The following is an 18,564-nucleotide window of genomic DNA, read 5'->3' as shown; positions in this document are numbered from 1 at the left end:
CTGATTTAACTTCAATTTTACGATACATGTACAAGCAAAAAACTTGGTTCAAGGTCTCTAGATGCCTTTGAACCAACCGCACTCTTTCAGGAAGTATGAGCCAAGAAGGAAAGAGAAAATGTGGACATAGATTTTTCACAAATTCCAAGTTTCACCCTGATTCATCAAAACCTCAGCAAATGCATCAAAAGTTGTTAAAATTTCCTTCAGAGCAAAGTGTTATCTATACTGTTGCTGCATGCGGACAAACAAGTCAAGCTGGGTGCTTTTCATCTCTTTATTATGCAATCATATGAAAGTATATATATAATAAATATAGCTGTTTACTTAACAGATAAAACCCTTTAAAGATTTACATACATCATAAATTTCAGAGCCACCCAACCACTGGATTTTATTTTTTTATTAGCTCATTGGTAAAAATAAATTTTGTACTGAATAATAGGGTATTCCAAGGTCAAACATCATCTTTACAATAAAAACAGGGTTATTTTGATCATAATTAAAACCTTAATTCATGTATCAATGTGAATAAGTATCTGTTAAAAACAACTAGTAATTTGAAACCCGCTTCAAAAATAATTGCCCATATATTTGTTGATCTGATTAATTATTTGAATTGCAAGATGTGATATTATTTAACAATATAAACATCAAAAAAAGATTTTCTGCATCAGTTGTTTACATTGTTTGCATTTCAGCTCTACTGAAGACAAATATACAAATTTTATGACTTGCAATTAATAAACATTAAATCCAAAATATGCACATCTATCATTATGTAAACAAAACTGCTTACAAATATTTTGACACATTGATTTTGAAAATAAATGAATTTCAAAACATATCTTTGTAATCACGGAAATAAAATGATAATAAAAAATCTTTAATGTAAATACGGTATCTAAAACAAATTGTTTTTTTAACACATGAACCTAATTTCTACTTTAAAAAAGTCAATTTTAAAAAAACTCTGTAACAAATAAAGGGAAGTAAATCCAAAATATGTTATGAATTATTAATCTTTAACTCTTTGGTTACCCGTCGTTTAAATCTTTCATATGTGCTTTGATTTTCTTCATCCGTATCTTCACTTGAAGAATCATAACCTTTATCCTCTGAAAAAAAAACAAAGTATTGTGTATTGTATGCATCTCTCTCTATCTCTCTCTCTCTCTCTCTCTCTCTCTCTCTCTCTCTCTCTCTCTCTCTTGAATCACTAAAACCTGTTCACAGAGTTTAAATAAGGTAACCCATCAACTGTACAAAAAACATTCAACATGTTTGGTATTTATAATTGTTTTTTAATAAACCAGCAAAACCCATTTTCAAAAATTTTGTCACGAAGGTCCCTTTTCCCTTGATTCAACTCATACATCTATATATGCTTTGACCATACCGATATAGCCTAGGAATGGCACAAAGTTACAAGGGAGTAGTAGCAGTGCAAGTAGTAGTTCGTTCAAATTTCCATTTTCAGGAAAATACAAATTAGGTTACTTGCAAATTATCAGAAGTATGGCTGATATTATCCATCCCAAAATGCATCATCTCTGCAAGTTTGGTCAAAGCAAAGCACAAAGTCACTTATGGTAGTTATGTTTGCATATACCTATTGTACTCTTTCTTAATATTCCTTATAACCACCAAATGCATTCATTCCTCTTTAAAAGCAAATGCTCTAGCAAAGCAATTGCAATTTTTATACAAAGTATTAACAATATTGCATAAAATTATGATATAAATTATTATTTATTAATAATAAAATTATGATGTACACAGTTAATCATTACTAAAAATGTGAATAAATGGGCAAGAGCAACAATTTTACTCTATTATATACCGGTAATATTTATATCCATGCTTACAGTTTATGAAAATGAATACAGCAATTTTTTGAATTATAAAATATCCAGAAAGTTTTATTGTTTATAAGCTTCTACATATCTAGAAGCGACTCTAATTGTACGTCTAAACTTACCAATATTGCACCCAGAAGTCATCCACTCGGCCAAACCCCTGTCATCATAATCAAAGGCCTGATAGTCATCATTCCCTACAAAATAAATATCTTAGGTAGATGTATGTATGTGGTGGAGGGGCAGAGTCTATAAAACATGTTTGTAAGGAATTTTTTTCTATAAATCTATAAAGCTTTTAAAGCTAACTGAATTCCATAACTAGAAACTCTTCCCTATAATGCTTGAAAAATTTGAACCCTTGCTATAATATACGCTCATTAATGCTTGATCCCCACTTTTATTAGTCCCCTACCGGTTTACACCGGAGGGGACTATAGCTTTCCTCTGCGTCCGTCAGTCCGTCCGTCCGTCCATCTGTCCGTCCGTCCGTTTGTCTGTCCCACTTCAGTTTTCCACACTTTTTTTCTTTATGCGTTTGAGGAATAATATGAAATTTGCTGAACAGCTTCAAAATGTCAAACTACAGATCAAGTTTACACTTTTGTAGCGTCTGGTTGACATATTTTCGAGAAAATTAATTTTTTATATTCCAATTTTTTAATGCCCGGGTTCGATATTCTGCATAACAGTGCATTGTTTTCACAATTTCCACAAACAGGTAGGGGACGTGTATTGCTTATGCAATACTCTCAGAATGCTTGTTTTATATCAATTCCTATATTTCAGAGGTTTTGCTAAATTCTACTTAAAAAACTTTCACAATACTTAGTAAATTTTAAATGTAAACAAATTGTGGCATAATTTATTATTTTATGTTCTAAATAAATGTACATTGCTTACATGTAGTTTGTAAAATGAGCTGATTCCTTTAAAAACCAGAGTTAGCTCCCTTCAAACACAGCACTTTAGATGGCCTCAATACTGTAAAATTCATTTACCAGGAAAGAAATGAACTCTTTTCCCCCTGATGCCACCATAGGACGCACAAAATAAACTACCAACAAACATGCAAGTTTTTATTCACCTTTCGGAAATTGTCCCCCATCCCCCCTCCAAAAAAAATAATACCTAAAATGATTTGGCCCCTTTAACGTCATCTATGAATCAATATTACTTTAATTAAATGAAAACTTACCAGTTCCATACACATAATCTAAATCTTCATTCTCAAAGAACCTTGGATCCTCATCAGGGTAATCATTCCTCCAATTCCCCTCCTCATTTTCATCATCTTCATCCTCATACACTTCATCATCCTCTTCCTCATTGTTTGCATATTCAAAATTGTCTGCACTTAAAGAATGAATTGATAAGGAGCTCTCAAGAATTTGGAGGTTAAAATCTCTACTATTTGTGTAGTACAGATCATACACATAGTCTTCTTGCCTGTCAGGCTGCACTTGCTCATGCATCATTTGCTCAGAATTGCAGGTGACAAAGCTAGCATTCTGAGCTTCCTGCAAACAATACAAAATCTACTTGTAATATTTATATACTGGTACTGGTACATTATTATTATTACATTAAAATTTCAATTCTGTTGCAAATTTAAAATCATTTCAAGAATTGAAAAATTTAATTTCAATGCTAAAGATTTGAAATACTTGTATTGATATACTGATCTAAATACTTAAATTTTATAAGTTTAAGAATATTCTCAAAAGACTTCAATCAAGTTGGTTATGACTGCTAAAAAACTGTAGGTATCATTTTACAAAATCTTTATATTTACCTGCAATAATGACTGAAATGTTGGCAATGATGACTCTGTATCTTCTACATCGTACAGATGATATACTTTTTCAGCTGCCTGTGCACCATTTGTTAGACTAGCTACTGGAGGAGTTTTATCTACAGTGTCTTCATCATTTGGTTTCTTTTTCTTTTTACAGGTACAAATAATTGTTTCTCTCTGTTTTTCACTGACTTCATCTTTTACTCTGTTTTCAAGAGCTCCTGATTTATTTTCAATATTCTGTAAACACTGTTCACACACTTCTGCAGGAGACTGCACTGTTGAAGGTCTCTCTGTTTGACTAACCTCTCCATTTTCCTTATCAAGCTCTGCAAGATCTAAAGCTCGAAGGGTCGAAGTGATTTTAAGCCTACTGTTCTTTGAGGACTCCTTTTGGTGCTGTCTCTTTCTGTGTAATACACTAGTCACAGATTGATGGCTTTTGTATTCCTTCTGTAGTTTTTCTTTTCGAATCGCATCTCTGATGTGCTTTGATATCACCTCTCCCTAAGCAAATCAAACAAAACTTTTTATGATGACTCAATGACAAAAAGTATACCTATATTTCAAATAAATATATATATAAGATACCCTATTGAAAGACATAAACAAGTGTGATGGTCAGACCAGTTCGAATACCAGCACTGGATAGCTCAGTTGGTAGAGCACCTGACTAGAGAATTCAGGGGGCCCGGGTTTGAATCCCAGTCTGCTCCGTCATTATTGTGTATACTATATGTTCTGTTCTCAGTGTTGATTCTGTTATACAGATTACCTTTGATGTGACAGTCCCAGCAAACTTAAGATAACTTTGACAAACATTGTCATCTTTAGCTACACTCCCAGCTTCATCTGTTTTGGCCTTTTTACATGACACAAGAATATTTTGGACGGCTTCTGCGTTTCTTTTTCGTTTTACCCTCACTATTGTCGCCATTTTGAGCATCGGAATACCTCTCTCATTCGGAACACTTCTTTCGTTGTCATATTCGGGTGGGGTGATACTAAAACAAGTCCCACGGAGAAAACAAGTCCCACGTAAGTCCCACGTAAGTCCCACGGCAAATGCGGCTATATATCGATATAATTATGATTGATTATGATTAAATGTGATAAAATAAACATAATTTACACAACAAAATATTTTTATAAGTTTTCATTACGGATTTATCGACGAAAAATCAAAGATGTTGGTAAAGATAGATAACTCGTACGTAGAATTCATACGGCAGCAGAAGAAATCTGTACATATACATGGTATACCCGCCGTTTATTGATAGATAATTCAAATTTTCTTTAACAAAATAAAATCTGATAGCAATAAAAAATGACTTTATATTCATTAAATAACACAAACTAAGTAAAAGTTGGGTAAGTAGAAGACAACTTCACGCAGAATGCATTCACCGCCGAGAAAAGAGCACACCTGCCGCTTACCTGATGGGCGATCTTAATGTTTTACTTTTATTTTCTAACTTAAAAAATGATCATATTAATATTGATGAAAAAAAATGCCACATTTATTGATTAACACTCAATAAATTAGTAAAAATCATGAAAGTAAAAAAAAAAAATTCCGCAGAATCCATAATCTAAACAACTAATTGCTATTTTTTTTAATTTAATTTATTTAATTTTTTTTTGGTATGTTAGTCTTTTATTTCATTGTACTAAAAATGCATAGATAAAATTATTAATTTCTTTACGCAAATTTAGAAAAAAAAAAGCGCGAATGGCTTAAAAATAAAGGGAAAACTCTAACACAGACTTCTTACGACTGTGGATTTAAAATGCACGCCTGCCATTTATAGTTATGTTATTTTATTTGTAAATTATTTCAGATGGCTGTAGAGTTAACATTTTGCCTTATGATTATGTTCAGAAGAGAAGTTTACTTATTGCTGTGAATAATTTATTATATTACATGAAGTTGGGTGATACGAGTTTTATTTAGTCCGTATATCACTCCTTTTTAGTTTGACCCAGTTCTGTTCTCTCTAAGAACTGTCATGTTGTAAATTTTGAATTTACTGGGTGGGTTTAAATACAAAATTTACACATGTTGGAAATTTTGTATTTACACCCACCCAGTAAATTCAAAATTTACAACATGACAGAATCATGCGTTCATTCAGAGTGTTTTTTGGGGGGTGGGGGGGGGGGTATTCAGGTTTGTCGGGGGAGGGGGTCGGGGCATATTTTTGGTCATTTTACGATGAAAATTTACGAAATTTGATTTTTTTGGGGGGGGGGGGATTCCACCCCATCCTCCGAATCCCATCTAGATCAGCTCATGAAAAGTCTGTAAGTGGTGAAAATCTTCCTAAAAGTCAAAGAAAAAATCTTGCATCTACTAAAAAAAAAAAAAAAAGAAAAAAAAAGAATGATGACTGAAATAAATATTTGATGGAAGTTCATGAGTTATACTAACATATACATGTATTGTTATTAAATTGTTATTGTCAGCAAGAACATTCTAACTGTCTACAGCAGCTTACTGTTCACGAGACTGTTCCACGATCTTTGGGTCTAAAGACCAACTCTGTTTTAAATAGAAACCAGCAGAGATCGTCATATTTTTCGAAACCCTTATGATAAAAGAGAAGGCTTTGAAAACATGTATAAATATGTAGTTGTTTGCTTGACAATTTTCAGCAAGGAATCAAGCTAGCTGTTTTCTCGAGATTTCCATTATATTCCCCCAATTTATTCGGAAACCTATGGAAATCTATACATATGTTAAAAGTAACTTTCTACTGAAATAAATGTTTTCGACTTCTAATTTTATAGAATTATTCATAATAACTGCTAGAATCACACAAGCGTATATGTATACAAGTATGTATATTTATAAACATGCATTTCTTTCTCTCTTTCTTTGTCTTCCCTCCTTCTTTCACTTCATCGATCTCTTTCTCCGTCTTCTCCATCCATCTCCCTCTCTTTCTTTCTCTCTTCATGAAAACCATACAAACATCGAGAGAGAAAAATACTTATATATATGTAGTTGAACCTGCGTTTAACTGTTCTAGTACATGTATTTTTTCAATACAATTAAAATACACGTATAGAGAAAACTATCAAGCAAACGGGATTGAATGTGTAGGAAAATAAATAAATAGATATAGGACATGCACAAAAAATCTGTGCCAATATATCAATCATTTTTAAACTGATAGATACATTTTAATATTTTTGTAGCGAGTCGGTAAGAGTTCCACTGCAACATTCACATTCTAAATGTTCGAAAAGCAAAATGTCATTCCGACAATTTTAATGAATCACACTGAACAGAATGAATCGAAGGTCGAGAAATGTTTTACGTTTGATAAAAATAGGGACGTATATACTAAGTATATACGTCCCTGATAAAAAGAAAGTCAAGAATAATGCAAGAGCATTACCAAATATTGTTTATTTTTTAATGTATATACATTTATTTGTTGACATGTGCATATGTTTTTCGTACGACAAACAATCATTCACTTCACTTTCCCTCAAACGGTTACACGCAGAGTTTTGTATCAAAAAAAGAAGAAAAAAAAAAGAAAGAAGCGGGACCATTGTCACAATCTGAACACGAACACGAATTAATGTATTTTTTTATCTCTATAAATCATTTACTAATTACAAAATAACTTGCTCATTATTTCCTTTACTACTTTACTAAAATATTTGGGGCTAGTGGAGGGGGGGGGGCTACATGTCCAAAGATGATTGGTGATCGTTGGCTCTACCTATACACGTGTATATATACACGTGTTAGTTTCTTGTATATTCTGTGTGAATTGAACGGTTTTTTGTCGCTTAAGAAACAATAGACCTTTGCCTACCTGTATATTGGGAGACGACCGTGAAGCACACCGTGTACACAACCCCCACCCCATCTCTCTCTCTCTCTCTCTCTCTCTCTCTCTCTCTCTCTCTCTCTCTCTCTCTCTCTCTCTCTCTCTCTCTAATATTTTAGGTGACTAGGAAAAATAACAGTTATGAACGAGTAGATCTACGAAACACAAAAAAGTTATGTTTCAAAATACTATGCAGTCCACTTTTATTAATCCCGTTGATAGAGCAAGGTCGCTACATGCAACAGAATTATCAGAATTTTGTGAGGGTGGTGGTCATTGTATTTTGAATATAAAACAGTCCGAAAGAGAGTAGAATATCTGTAAATATTTGGTCAAAAAATAAGTAACGTAAATCGACGTTCAGGGTTATCCTTACTGTAAACTAAGAAATACACGGTAAGAAAATGAAAACTTTAAAGTATGACTTTCATGAAAAACATATGATAGACAGCCACATTGTCTTCGTATTTTTTGATTGACCCTCGTAGTTTGGTGAACTAGGCAGTGAAAGTCTTAGATCTTGATATGAAAAAGAACAGGCTAACGTACTTGTGTAAGCATTCCAGATTTTATAATTATTTGTTCTCCAAAATTCATAATTTTAGTAAATTTATATGGAGAAAGAATATACGTTTAAAGCAAAGTGCACGCACATTTTCGTATATATACACAATCAGTTCTGTACAATGTTAGTAACTGTTTACATCTTGAAAAACTTGGAGAAGATGTAAGAATTTTTCTTTGGCTTTGTAGATGATTTTCGATCACATACTTTTCATGAGCTAAATCTAGATGGGATTCGGGGGTGGGGGAGGGGGGAGTTGGAGTTCCGCCCCCGTGGAACAAATCAAATTTCTTAAATTTCCTCGATCCCCTCCCTTAACAAACCTGAATATACCCCTCAAAAATATTCAGGATGAACGGATGGTTTTTATTACGTTTTATGAAAGTTTTAAGTTGAAGAATTTCTTACCGTTTTATCGCCGAACTTGGACGAACAACGCTTGAAAATGAGTCAAAAACTTTGACGTCTGATATATTTATGGACATCTTGGAGCACCGGGCCGTCATTTAATTTTGTGTGCACGCAGGAAAATCTCCGATGGAGACCAAAGGGTTCATATATGAATGCTACTATTTTTTTTATAGGAAAAATGTTTACAACTTGAATCACAGAGGTTTAAAGATGGAAAAACTGGTTTTTTAGCCCTTGCAGCACCCTCCCCCCCCCCCCCCCCCCCCCCCTACAGCCGGGATCTTGCACTTTTAGATTTCGCTTATTTACCTCATCTAAAGTTGAAACTGCGTAGACAGAAATTTTTGGACCTAAATGATCTACGAAATACCACAAAAGGCATTATACAAAAGCTTGACAAATAATGGTATGAACGTGCATTTTATAAATCGGTTAAATGTCTTAAAAAGTGTGTGGAACTGAAAGGTGTTTACTTTGAAAAAGAGTAACATGTTTGACTTTCAGTTGTTTGACGTCACCTGACTTCGTGGAAATATGAAATGTTGCTCCGTAAATCTAATTCACGCAAAGTAAAAATCGCTGTATCTTTTGGAAAAAAAATTAAATTCATATGATTTTTTGCATACTTATTTTCAAATGGTAGTCATTTAATAAAACATACGCCATCCTACAAAGTTCACAGTAATTTTGCCGTAAATCACTGTCCGCGAAGTTTTCTAACAACCCTCGTACGTACAGTTGATTAAAAAAAAAAAACTAAGGTAATGAAAAAATCATATCCATTAATATAGGTAGCTATTCGACAAGGGTAATTTAAGCGTACACATGTACATTCCTTCAGGCTTGTGTTTCGTATAGACTAGTTCTTAAATCTTTCACTGTATTATAATTTATCATAAAGGCCTCAGTGACAGGCATAATAAATTTTTTCTATTAATATGATCATTTTTAAGTTAGAAAATATAAAACATTAAAATAACCCATCAGGTAAGCGGCAGGAGTGCTCTTTTCTCGGCGGGCGAATGCATTCTGCGTACGAGTTGTCTACTTACCTGATTTTTACTTAGTTTGTGTCAATTAATGAATATAAAGTCAACTTTTTACTGCTATTAGATTTTATTTTGTTGGAGAAAATTAAAATTATCCATCAATTAAACGGCGGGCATATAGATTTATTCTGCTACCGTATGAATTATACGTACGAGTTATCTACCTTTACCAACATCTTTGATTTTTCGTCGATAAATCCGTAATAAAAGCTTATAAAAATATTTTGTTGTGTGAATTGATATTATTTCATCACATTTAATAATTATCAATCATAATTATATCGATATATAGCCGCATTTGCCGTGGGACTTACGTGGGACTTACGTGGGACTTGTTTTCCCCGTGGGACTTGTTTTAGTATCAGCGTTCGGGTGAACATAATTTTATAACATGTGTTTTACAACTACTTTTAGTTTTATGTTTAAAATATAACAAAATGGCAGTAAATCGCTCTATTCATTGTGTGTTTCGGTATGCATCAAGCCCTTACATTTTAGGGAGTGCACCGTTTACAAATGTAAGTGAACATTTTTATTTAATCATAGCTTTCGAATTTTCTCTGTTAGATTTCAATGTCAGTTAACTTTTCTATGAATGATACGTGTCTCATTAATGTTTTATTCGAATTGTGCTTTCTTTCTATTACAGGCGACATTCAAAAGATACTACAGTGTTCAAAAATGTTCAAACAAAGCCAGATTTGACATCTTAAGAAATCATCAGATAACAAGTTCAGCTTCCACGCTGTTGCTATCAAGAACAAAAAGCACATCGGTAAAAGAAAATATGTAATTGATTAAAATGATTAGTGAACATTTATATGGGGTATAATTAGTTGAGGAGATACAGTTCCTGCATCTTTCAAAAAGGCCAATGGCATGTGACATGATGTGAATAATTCATACATGTGCAGCTGAAAAAAATAACATAGCAATTACTTAAGTCAAATATGTACCTAGAAACAATACTATATTATAATTGTAGATATTTGTAAAACACATTCATGTATGATTTTTGCATACATTAGATCCTTTTTGAGGACATATGATGCAATTTTTCAAAGAACATTAACTTTGTAACTACTTTGTATTTACATTTGTCTTAAATTATTTATGTTGAGCATGAAAAAAAAAAACTACACGTTTATCTAAATCTCAGTCTAAAAAGAGTCACTTTTAATTTAAGCAGGTGTAAATAATAGCTGGTCAGCAAGTTTATAAATGGCATTCTTTAACATGTATATCTTTTGCATAATAGCAATTAATTTATCTTCTTGAAGAATGGTTGAGCAAAACATTCATCTTCATTTTGAAAATTCTCATATTTCAATTGTTTGAATTATATATATATATAAAACAATAATTTTGCTTTTTAGAGACATGAATACAAGCAGTTTATGTACCTGGTAATCTATCCTGTACATATGTACATCATGTGTATGTGAAGGCTAGCTGGGACACTCCTCAAAAGAGCATGATGAATTATTAATATAAAAACAATTTTTAAGACATAAAACAGATTATCATAAAAGGTATAAATGAATAATAAAGGACTTGCAATTGTATGTTCCTTTGTTTTTAGACAGGAGTGGATGAAATTCTAAGCAAAGCTGCATCAGAAATATCCAAAGATGGCAGTATCATCAAAGATGTGCATTTGAAGGACATGATGCCAGAGCTGACTGATGTCACTGCCCATCTCAATGCCCTCGGAGAGGAGTCACTGAAAAGTCTCGGTCTAGCAAAGATGACCCCTATTGGCATTATACAGCAGATATTGGAGATGATACATGTGAATCTCGATGTTCCATGGATCGGAGCCATTGCCATATGTAAGATATGACTTAGAAAATTTCCTTGTGTGATAGACACCTGAGCAAGATTATATAAAAAGGTAGCCTTTTACTGAAGAGAAGTAAATGCCATCTTTATAAAAAAGAAATTGCGTGATGAAACCACATACATGTATACCTGTAAAAATTTAGTTTACAAACAATTTTTTTTACAAACAACATTCAAATCTCTTAAGTAACTCTTAGACTCATTAAATAATAATAATGATACAGTCGACTTCGGTATCCCAAACACCTATATCTTGAATGCAATGGATATGTCGAAGTGATTTGTAAATTCCAACCACTTATACTTTAAGTTTTACCCTTGATATCGTAAAAACTTGGATATCTCTTGGCCTCCTACAACTAGAATTCTGTTGGCCAATTGAGAATTTTCACTTCCCAACTAGACCAATATTTATTATTTATCCTCAGATATAGATACATGTACATATATAACATGGCCCAATGAAAGGAAAGGTGCTCTTCACAATGCATTAGCCCGTGTCAAATATTTACTGGTTCTAGACTGTTGGGCCATCATTAGTTTTAAGTCTTACTGTCTTAGTCTCTTACAATGTGTAGGCTTCATTGTTAGAGAACATAAAAATAATTTTTGTAAACTGCTTCAAAGAGAAGGTAAATTTATCAGTATCTTGGTTTTTTTTTTCCTTTTTTTTAGATACAGTTATTATTAGACTTTTATTAACTCCTATGTATGTGAAGTCCCGGCAAGCTTCAGTTAAAACTTCAAATCACCATGAGGTAACGAGTGCATTATATGAGAAAATCAGAAGAGCTACACTAAAGGGAGACGACTTAACAGGTGAGAATGTCTTTTGTAAAGTGTGGCTGAATGTATACAATATACAGAGTTTATTACATCATTAACTATGTACAAGACTGTTAACCATTCTGGGGGTAGAGAATGTACCATTGAAACATATACCGGTAAATTGTAATCCATTTTTTGTTGTTGTATGGAGTTTATATAAACCTAATTTATTGTACAAAGGCGACGTTGCCCCATTGATACTTAACAAAGTATGATTTTGTTGAAAATTGAAGTTTCTTTTCTTTTCAACTAAAATAATTCTTGAAACCAGGTCCCATCAAATTGGAGCTTCGCATATACCAGTAGTTCTTTCTTGTATAATTTTCAAAATGACTGTTAATGACAAACTATTACTTTGACTTTTGTACAGCTAGAGAATACAAGGCAGAATTGAAGGAGTACCAAGCAAGGCATGGAATACAGACATATAAGCAATTCCTCCCATTATTGGTTCAGGTACTAGAATAAATATACATGTAGGCAGTTCAGTCAGTTTTCTCCCCAGTTTGAATTAGTGGCCTGTTTTTTTCTTTTATATGATACATGTAGTATGTATATACATGTATTACAAAATCCTGAATTGTAATTTGGTAATTTGAATTCATAGCTTGAAGTATTTATCCTATGTTTGTCAAATACCTTTCCTCTGTAATTTTATCACCAGCTCGTGACATCATGCTCAAAGGTTTGAAACTTGCAGGAAATATTGTGTCAAAAATTTATTAGTATAGTTATACAGTCAAACTTTGGTATCTCAAACTTGGCAGAACTGGGTAAAAATTTTGAGATATCCAAAGGTTTGAGATATCAAAATTGATAAAAGTTGGTCTAACTTTGAGATATCCAAAGGTTTGAGATATCAAAATTGATAAAAGTTGGTCTAACTTCGAGATATCCAAAGGTTTGAGATATCAAAATTGATAAAAGTTGGTCTAACTTTGAGATATCCAAAGGTTTGAGATATCAAAATTGATAAAAGTTGGTCTAATATTATGTTTCTAGATGCATATGCACATTATGTTTCTAGACATGCATATACACACATGTTTTATAGTCATTTCTATTATCGTAATTGATAGTGTTTAATACAACTCTTAAAGATTTAATATTTTTAATTTCATATCTAGAATGATTATAAAACATCAAATATTCTTCAATTCTCTTGTAAAGCAATGCTTTTTAAAGGAAGGCTTGCGTTCGTCTTTTTTGGTCAGCAATTCTGATAAACGAATATACAATACACTATGTAATGATAAACCAATAATGATAAAAAGAACAAAGATGGAAAATGAAACTCACCATTTCAATTTATTTGACTCTACACTTGACATCTGATACGGCTTTGAATTTTTTTCAATGGTATGAACATTAAGTCTTTTTACTCCATTGCCGTACGTATAATCTAACTATCCCCAGGGGTTGAGACGGGGTCCTTTGTTAAATTGCTTATCAGACATGATGTGTACAGAGGAGAGAGTTTCTAGTACAGAATTATACCGGTATACCCCAAAAAGTATTAAACTAGTTTATTTCTTGATTATTTTTTTCACTTTGATTTGTTAACTGCATTTATATCTCAATTTTACCCATTATCCATTACTTTTTATTTTTTAAAAGTTAAAGACCAGTCCTCGCTAAAAACCATTTCTTGTTAATGCATTGTTACTACAGTATGCCACTGTATCAACACTTAGTAACTGGTATCAAGCACTGGTAAGAGAGTAATGTACTACATGTAATGGCATGTATTATTGGTTATAGACCAGTATCAATGTATATCTTACTTAGACCTGTATCGGTTTATTTCCGTTTTGATAATACACTGTACCATAACGGTCTTTCTTTTTCCGCCAGTCCGCTGTGTTTATCCCAACGTTCATGGGTCTGCGAGGAATGGCGGAACTCCCGGTGGAGAGCATGAAGACGGGCGGCATCCTGTGGTTCCAGGACCTGACCCAAGCCGACCCGTATTACGGCCTGGCCGCACTGACCAGTCTTACCTTGGCGACCATTGTGAGGGTGAGTGACCCACGCTTCTTATCTCTACAATAGAATTATTGTTTGTTTGGAGTTGCCTCCCGCCTCATTGAAATACCCCCTGCTGATAAAATTCTATTAGCAAAAAATAAAAATAAAAACTTTTTTAATGTGAAGAATTTTTTTTTTACCGTACTAATTTTTAATTACCCGGTAGTTAAACTTCAAGTTTGAAAACTATAAAAAAAAAATCCCTCTATCCATCATGGGCTTAGAAACCTCCAGATGGCAATTCCAAACAAAGATTTTTTTAAGGATGGCCTAGTGGGCTTTAGCAGCATGGACATGTCCTGATATGGCATTTCAGGTCAAATTACTTTGTTTCACATTTTACATGTTTTAGAGTGGCACTGTGGCTATTTTAAGGACGAGTTAGTAATGAAGGGCCCTTCAGTGTGACTGAGTACCGGTACATGTGCATGTATTTTAAACAAAGAGGAATTTAGTTTTAAAATGTTTTAAGGTCAGACGAGACGTTCCTCGAGAATCTTTTTTGTATCTCCTCGTAATAAAGAGTTCCAGTAAAAAATATTAATTTTATAATTACTTTAAAAACGATCAAAATTTACTTGTCTTGGTTATATGTCTAGATGGCCGAGTGGTTAGAATCATGGCCGCTCACTGCCAGAAGCGTATAGGTTCTAGAGGTTGTGAGTTCAAAGCCCCGCCCCGGCGGAGATATAGTTCTAATACAGTGAATTTCGCTGTGCTGTAGATGCATTTATTTTTATATCAGCAATTCAAGTGTATTTTCAAGAAGATTATATAGGAAATTGCATACTCTAGTATTTTGCAGAAATGCCTTGTAAGGTACCCTAATTTTTTGCAAGAAAGCTTCTCAAAGTAGTAGTAAACCATTAACAAATTCCTGGAAAAAGTTATTTAAAATTGAGGAGCGTGTCGTCTGACCTTAATCAAATTTACATTTGATTTAATTTTTTGTTTAATCTTGAAAATAGTTTTTCATAGTAAATGTATATATCTTTTGAATTGTATTCAAAATTTGCAACACTAAAGTGCAGATACAAAAAATTATATGATTTAATTTAAAGTTACCACCCTGGCATTATCTGGAGTTGTGTTTTTAAATACATTATTATTATATTTCTTGTTTATTATGGTTTTTGTTTCCTTAGGTTGGAGCTGAGAATCCCAATACTACAGCAATAGCCAGGAAGATGGGAATGGTCCTATCTGGAATTTCGTTTTTATTTGTTATGAACTTCCCTGCGGTGAGGATTTATTTTCAAAAAACAAATGTGTATGTAAATGAACCTAATGTTTGACATCAGGGACAATTTTCAGTCTTTATTGGTAGTATGTTTTTCTGATGATGGGATAAACCCCTGGGAATGTTATTGTCATTTAAATTTAGACCATGTGGTTTTATTTGACCCTTTCAGTTTTGCAGTAAAAATTCTGCCTCGTGTTTATAGTCTATTTCCTGGAATCTAGGTGTTTGTGTTCAAATATAAAATCTAAATTTTATTGATTTTAAACTTTATCATCAATAATTGGTGGATAAAATGAGTTCTAGAAATAAATGTGACAGTAGAGAATATAGGTTTTCTCTGCTGTTGCAACAATTAACATGCTTAGTAGGAACTGAACAAATCTTGGGGAAGTCTCGTGAACTTTCTTTCATTCGAGCACCTCGGGATTTATTATATACTTATAAGCATCGATAAAGAAAACATTCTGACACACATTTGCATGGGTGGAATAGTGCTTTTAAAACAATCAATTCATCTTTGGCAATTTTGAATCAAATTAATGAATTTTATAATCTTAGCAAAGATCAAAAGATATACAATTGATCTTGTTTATAATAAATATCCCTGTACATGATTTGAATTTGTATTTTTTTTTCTAAATATGGAAGGTCAACTTAACAGTGATGAATGTGATGACTGTTTTTTTTTTAGGCTCTTGGATGCTACTGGGTGACCACTAACTTCATTTCTCTGTTTCAAGCCTTTTTATTTACATTGAAACCTGTCAAGAAATTTTTCAATATTCCGGAAATTGTCCAAGTTGCTCCACAAAACAACAAAGGGAACAAAAGTTTAAGAGAAATCTACCAAGATTTGAAAGAAGATTCCGCTCGTAAGTGACTTATTTACATCCGGACATTTAAAAAATTATCTTAAGGAGAACAGTGGAATTTTATTTCATCTGAACAAGAAACTCAAAATTATTTTCTTACGATAAAATAATATAGTATGAAGGATGTGATGATGTATTCATAATTTAGGAATGCTTTCCGTAATTCCTAGGATATCCAGGACAAATTTTATGAAAAACTGAAATCATATTGCAGCAAAAGTGACAAGCCGCTGCAAACAAGAATTAATCTATCAAAGAAGAGATTATAAAAGAAAGAAACTCGAACCACTCACTCGTTGTTTTACCATTATCTATTTATTATAGGTAAATCTAAAATGTCAAATGAGGAGGCCCTAAGAGACTTTGAGCGCATTCATGCCATTGAGATGGAAAAGGCAGGAAAAGGACCGATACCTGTCACATACAAAAACAATCCGAAACTGAAGAAGAAAAAACAGCTAGACCGACAAAGTGTTAAACTGTGAAATCATCTTTAATACATGTACATTTGGTAATCTGTGAATCCAGAAACCCACTGACAGTTGTTTTACATGTGATTTCACATGAAGATTTACATTGTATCTGATTCAATGTATTTTATGGCTTTTGTGAATGAGGTTTGAGTGCTAGTAAAGATGTCAAGAGTATTTGAGACTTTTTTTTTTTCAATACAGTTTTCCTTCTTTGCTGTTAGTGGTATTGATGTTGAAAGTTTGACTTGCATGGACTTGAGGTGTGTAATCCTTGAGTGTTTGATGTTATTCAGTGGAGCCACTTGTATACATAACTCGAGTGTCCATTTTTAGAAGCATTCAAAACTTTTATAACCATTTTATTTGTTGCATTCCTGTGACATAATTTTGTTTAAAACCCTCTAAGAAAGAGTTTTATTGCTTTGTTTTTCACTTATGGTGATGCATTGAATGCACATGCCCAATAGTTCCTTTTCTATTTTTGCATTAAAGGTCAGGTGACACATTCCTCAATTTTATATAACCTTTTCTAGGAATTTGTTATTGCTTTAGTACTACTTTGACAAGCTTTCTTGCAAAAAAAAAAATTAGGATACCTTACCAGGAATTTCTGCAAAATACTAGAGTATACAATTTCCTATATAATCTTCTTGAAAATACACTTGAATTGTTGATATAAAAAACCATAAATATTCAGCACAGGGAAATTCACTTAATTGGAGATCCATCTTGGCCGTGGGGCCGAGAATTGAACTCACAGCCTCTGGACCCTACGTCCCTAGCAGTGAGTGGCCACCACACAAACCACTCGGTCGTTTAGGCATATACTTATATATAAATAAAATTTTAATACTTGAAAAAATGATTATAAATAATAATTATTTTATTGGAACTCTTTATTACAAGGAGATACCAAGAAGATACTTGAGGAACGTGTCGTCTGACCTTAAAAAGCTAAATTAGGGCTTATAAATTATAACTATGAATACGGGTTTCAGGTTTTAATTCCATTCATCTGATATCACTATATACTTATGAAGATCAGTGTTAAAATGTTTTTAATTAATTTTCACAATTAATTTTGCTTCTATCATGGCTCTCTGTCAGTTTTCCCGTTGCTATAAAAAATAATTGCAGAAATTTCATTCAAATTTATGGTGAGGAAACGGATATAATGCAAAGCTATGTTTATCGTTCAGAGAAATGAACAGCTTTAGACTTATTAAAGAGAATGTTTAAAGTTCAGATCTAGAAACCATGGACTGCAGTTTGTTTTTTGCATGATTTTTTACTTACTTACAACAGCATAATGACAAGTGTTGCAGTACGTAGCATGAAATAATTTTGTAAGTCTTACAACCAAAATGTACTCGTACATGTATATGTACTTTTAGAGTTGGAAATTCATCCCAACATTGAAAGAATAAGGACAGTGTGCATAAAATACAAACTGAAAAGCAATAAAAATATTGTGGAGTTTTGTGGACATATTCATCAACTGCTGCTGTTGGTTTGATCTTATTGCAGCTGTTAATGATACACCTTGCATCCATACATATAGACCAACACCACAAAATAGTCTTATTTTGCTATATACTATCAGGGACGGACATACTAAGTATACATTGTATATGTCCCTGATACCATGCATGCATGAAGCTTGATTTGCATTGGATAGTTTGTGCCTATACACACGCGCGCGCTCTCTCTCTCTCTCTCTCTCTCTCTCTCTCTCTCTCTGCAAAAAA

General features: G+C 32.9%; 2 protein-coding genes across 2 annotated transcripts; one reads left to right on the top strand and one right to left on the bottom strand.

Moving 5' to 3' along the window:
- Positions 1–259: 259 nt before the first annotated feature.
- Positions 260–4,603, bottom strand: LOC105324819 (probable RNA polymerase II nuclear localization protein SLC7A6OS). Its single transcript, XM_011424008.4, has 5 exons — positions 4,433–4,603; positions 3,655–4,164; positions 3,058–3,379; positions 1,982–2,056; positions 260–1,118 (listed from the first exon to the last, which is right to left on the bottom strand). The coding sequence occupies exons 1-5, from the start codon at positions 4,601–4,603 to the stop codon at positions 1,009–1,011; spliced, it is 1,188 nt and encodes a 395-aa protein (XP_011422310.3). The 3' UTR covers positions 260–1,008.
- A 3-nt stretch (positions 4,604–4,606) lies between these two features.
- Positions 4,607–16,990, top strand: LOC105324820 (mitochondrial inner membrane protein OXA1L). The gene is made up of 10 exons (XM_066079399.1): positions 4,607–4,653; positions 9,906–10,048; positions 10,180–10,305; positions 11,113–11,362; positions 12,048–12,191; positions 12,571–12,656; positions 14,055–14,219; positions 15,374–15,469; positions 16,163–16,343; positions 16,668–16,990. The coding sequence occupies exons 2-10, from the start codon at positions 9,968–9,970 to the stop codon at positions 16,826–16,828; spliced, it is 1,290 nt and encodes a 429-aa protein (XP_065935471.1). The 5' UTR covers positions 4,607–4,653; positions 9,906–9,967; the 3' UTR covers positions 16,829–16,990.
- The last annotated feature ends 1,574 nt before the right edge of the window (positions 16,991–18,564 follow it).

The sequence above is a fragment of the Magallana gigas genome, chromosome 3 (assembly GCF_963853765.1).
Source record: "Magallana gigas chromosome 3, xbMagGiga1.1, whole genome shotgun sequence".
NCBI classification, from domain to species: domain Eukaryota; kingdom Metazoa; phylum Mollusca; class Bivalvia; order Ostreida; family Ostreidae; genus Magallana; species Magallana gigas.
Note: the sequence above shows the minus strand (reverse complement) of the source record. Positions and strands in the feature narration are given on the sequence as shown.

Bases quoted from the DNA above. Each gene is read 5' to 3' on its own strand.
- LOC105324819 (XM_011424008.4), bottom strand. From the start codon at position 4,603: ATGCTCAAAATGGCGACAATAGTGAGGGTAAAACGAAAAAGAAACGCA. The intron at 4,165-4,432 runs GTAATCTGTATA...TGATTTGCTTAG, and splicing joins CTGGGACTGTCACATCAAAG to GGAGAGGTGATATCAAAGCA. The intron at 2,057-3,057 runs GTAAGTTTTCAT...TTTATTTTGTAG, and splicing joins AGATTATGTGTATGGAACTG to GGAATGATGACTATCAGGCC.
- LOC105324820 (XM_066079399.1), top strand. From the start codon at position 9,968: ATGGCAGTAAATCGCTCTATTCATTGTGTGTTTCGGTATGCATCAAGC. The intron at 12,192-12,570 runs GTGAGAATGTCT...ACTTTTGTACAG, and splicing joins AAAGGGAGACGACTTAACAG to CTAGAGAATACAAGGCAGAA. The intron at 14,220-15,373 runs GTGAGTGACCCA...TTGTTTCCTTAG, and splicing joins CCTTGGCGACCATTGTGAGG to GTTGGAGCTGAGAATCCCAA.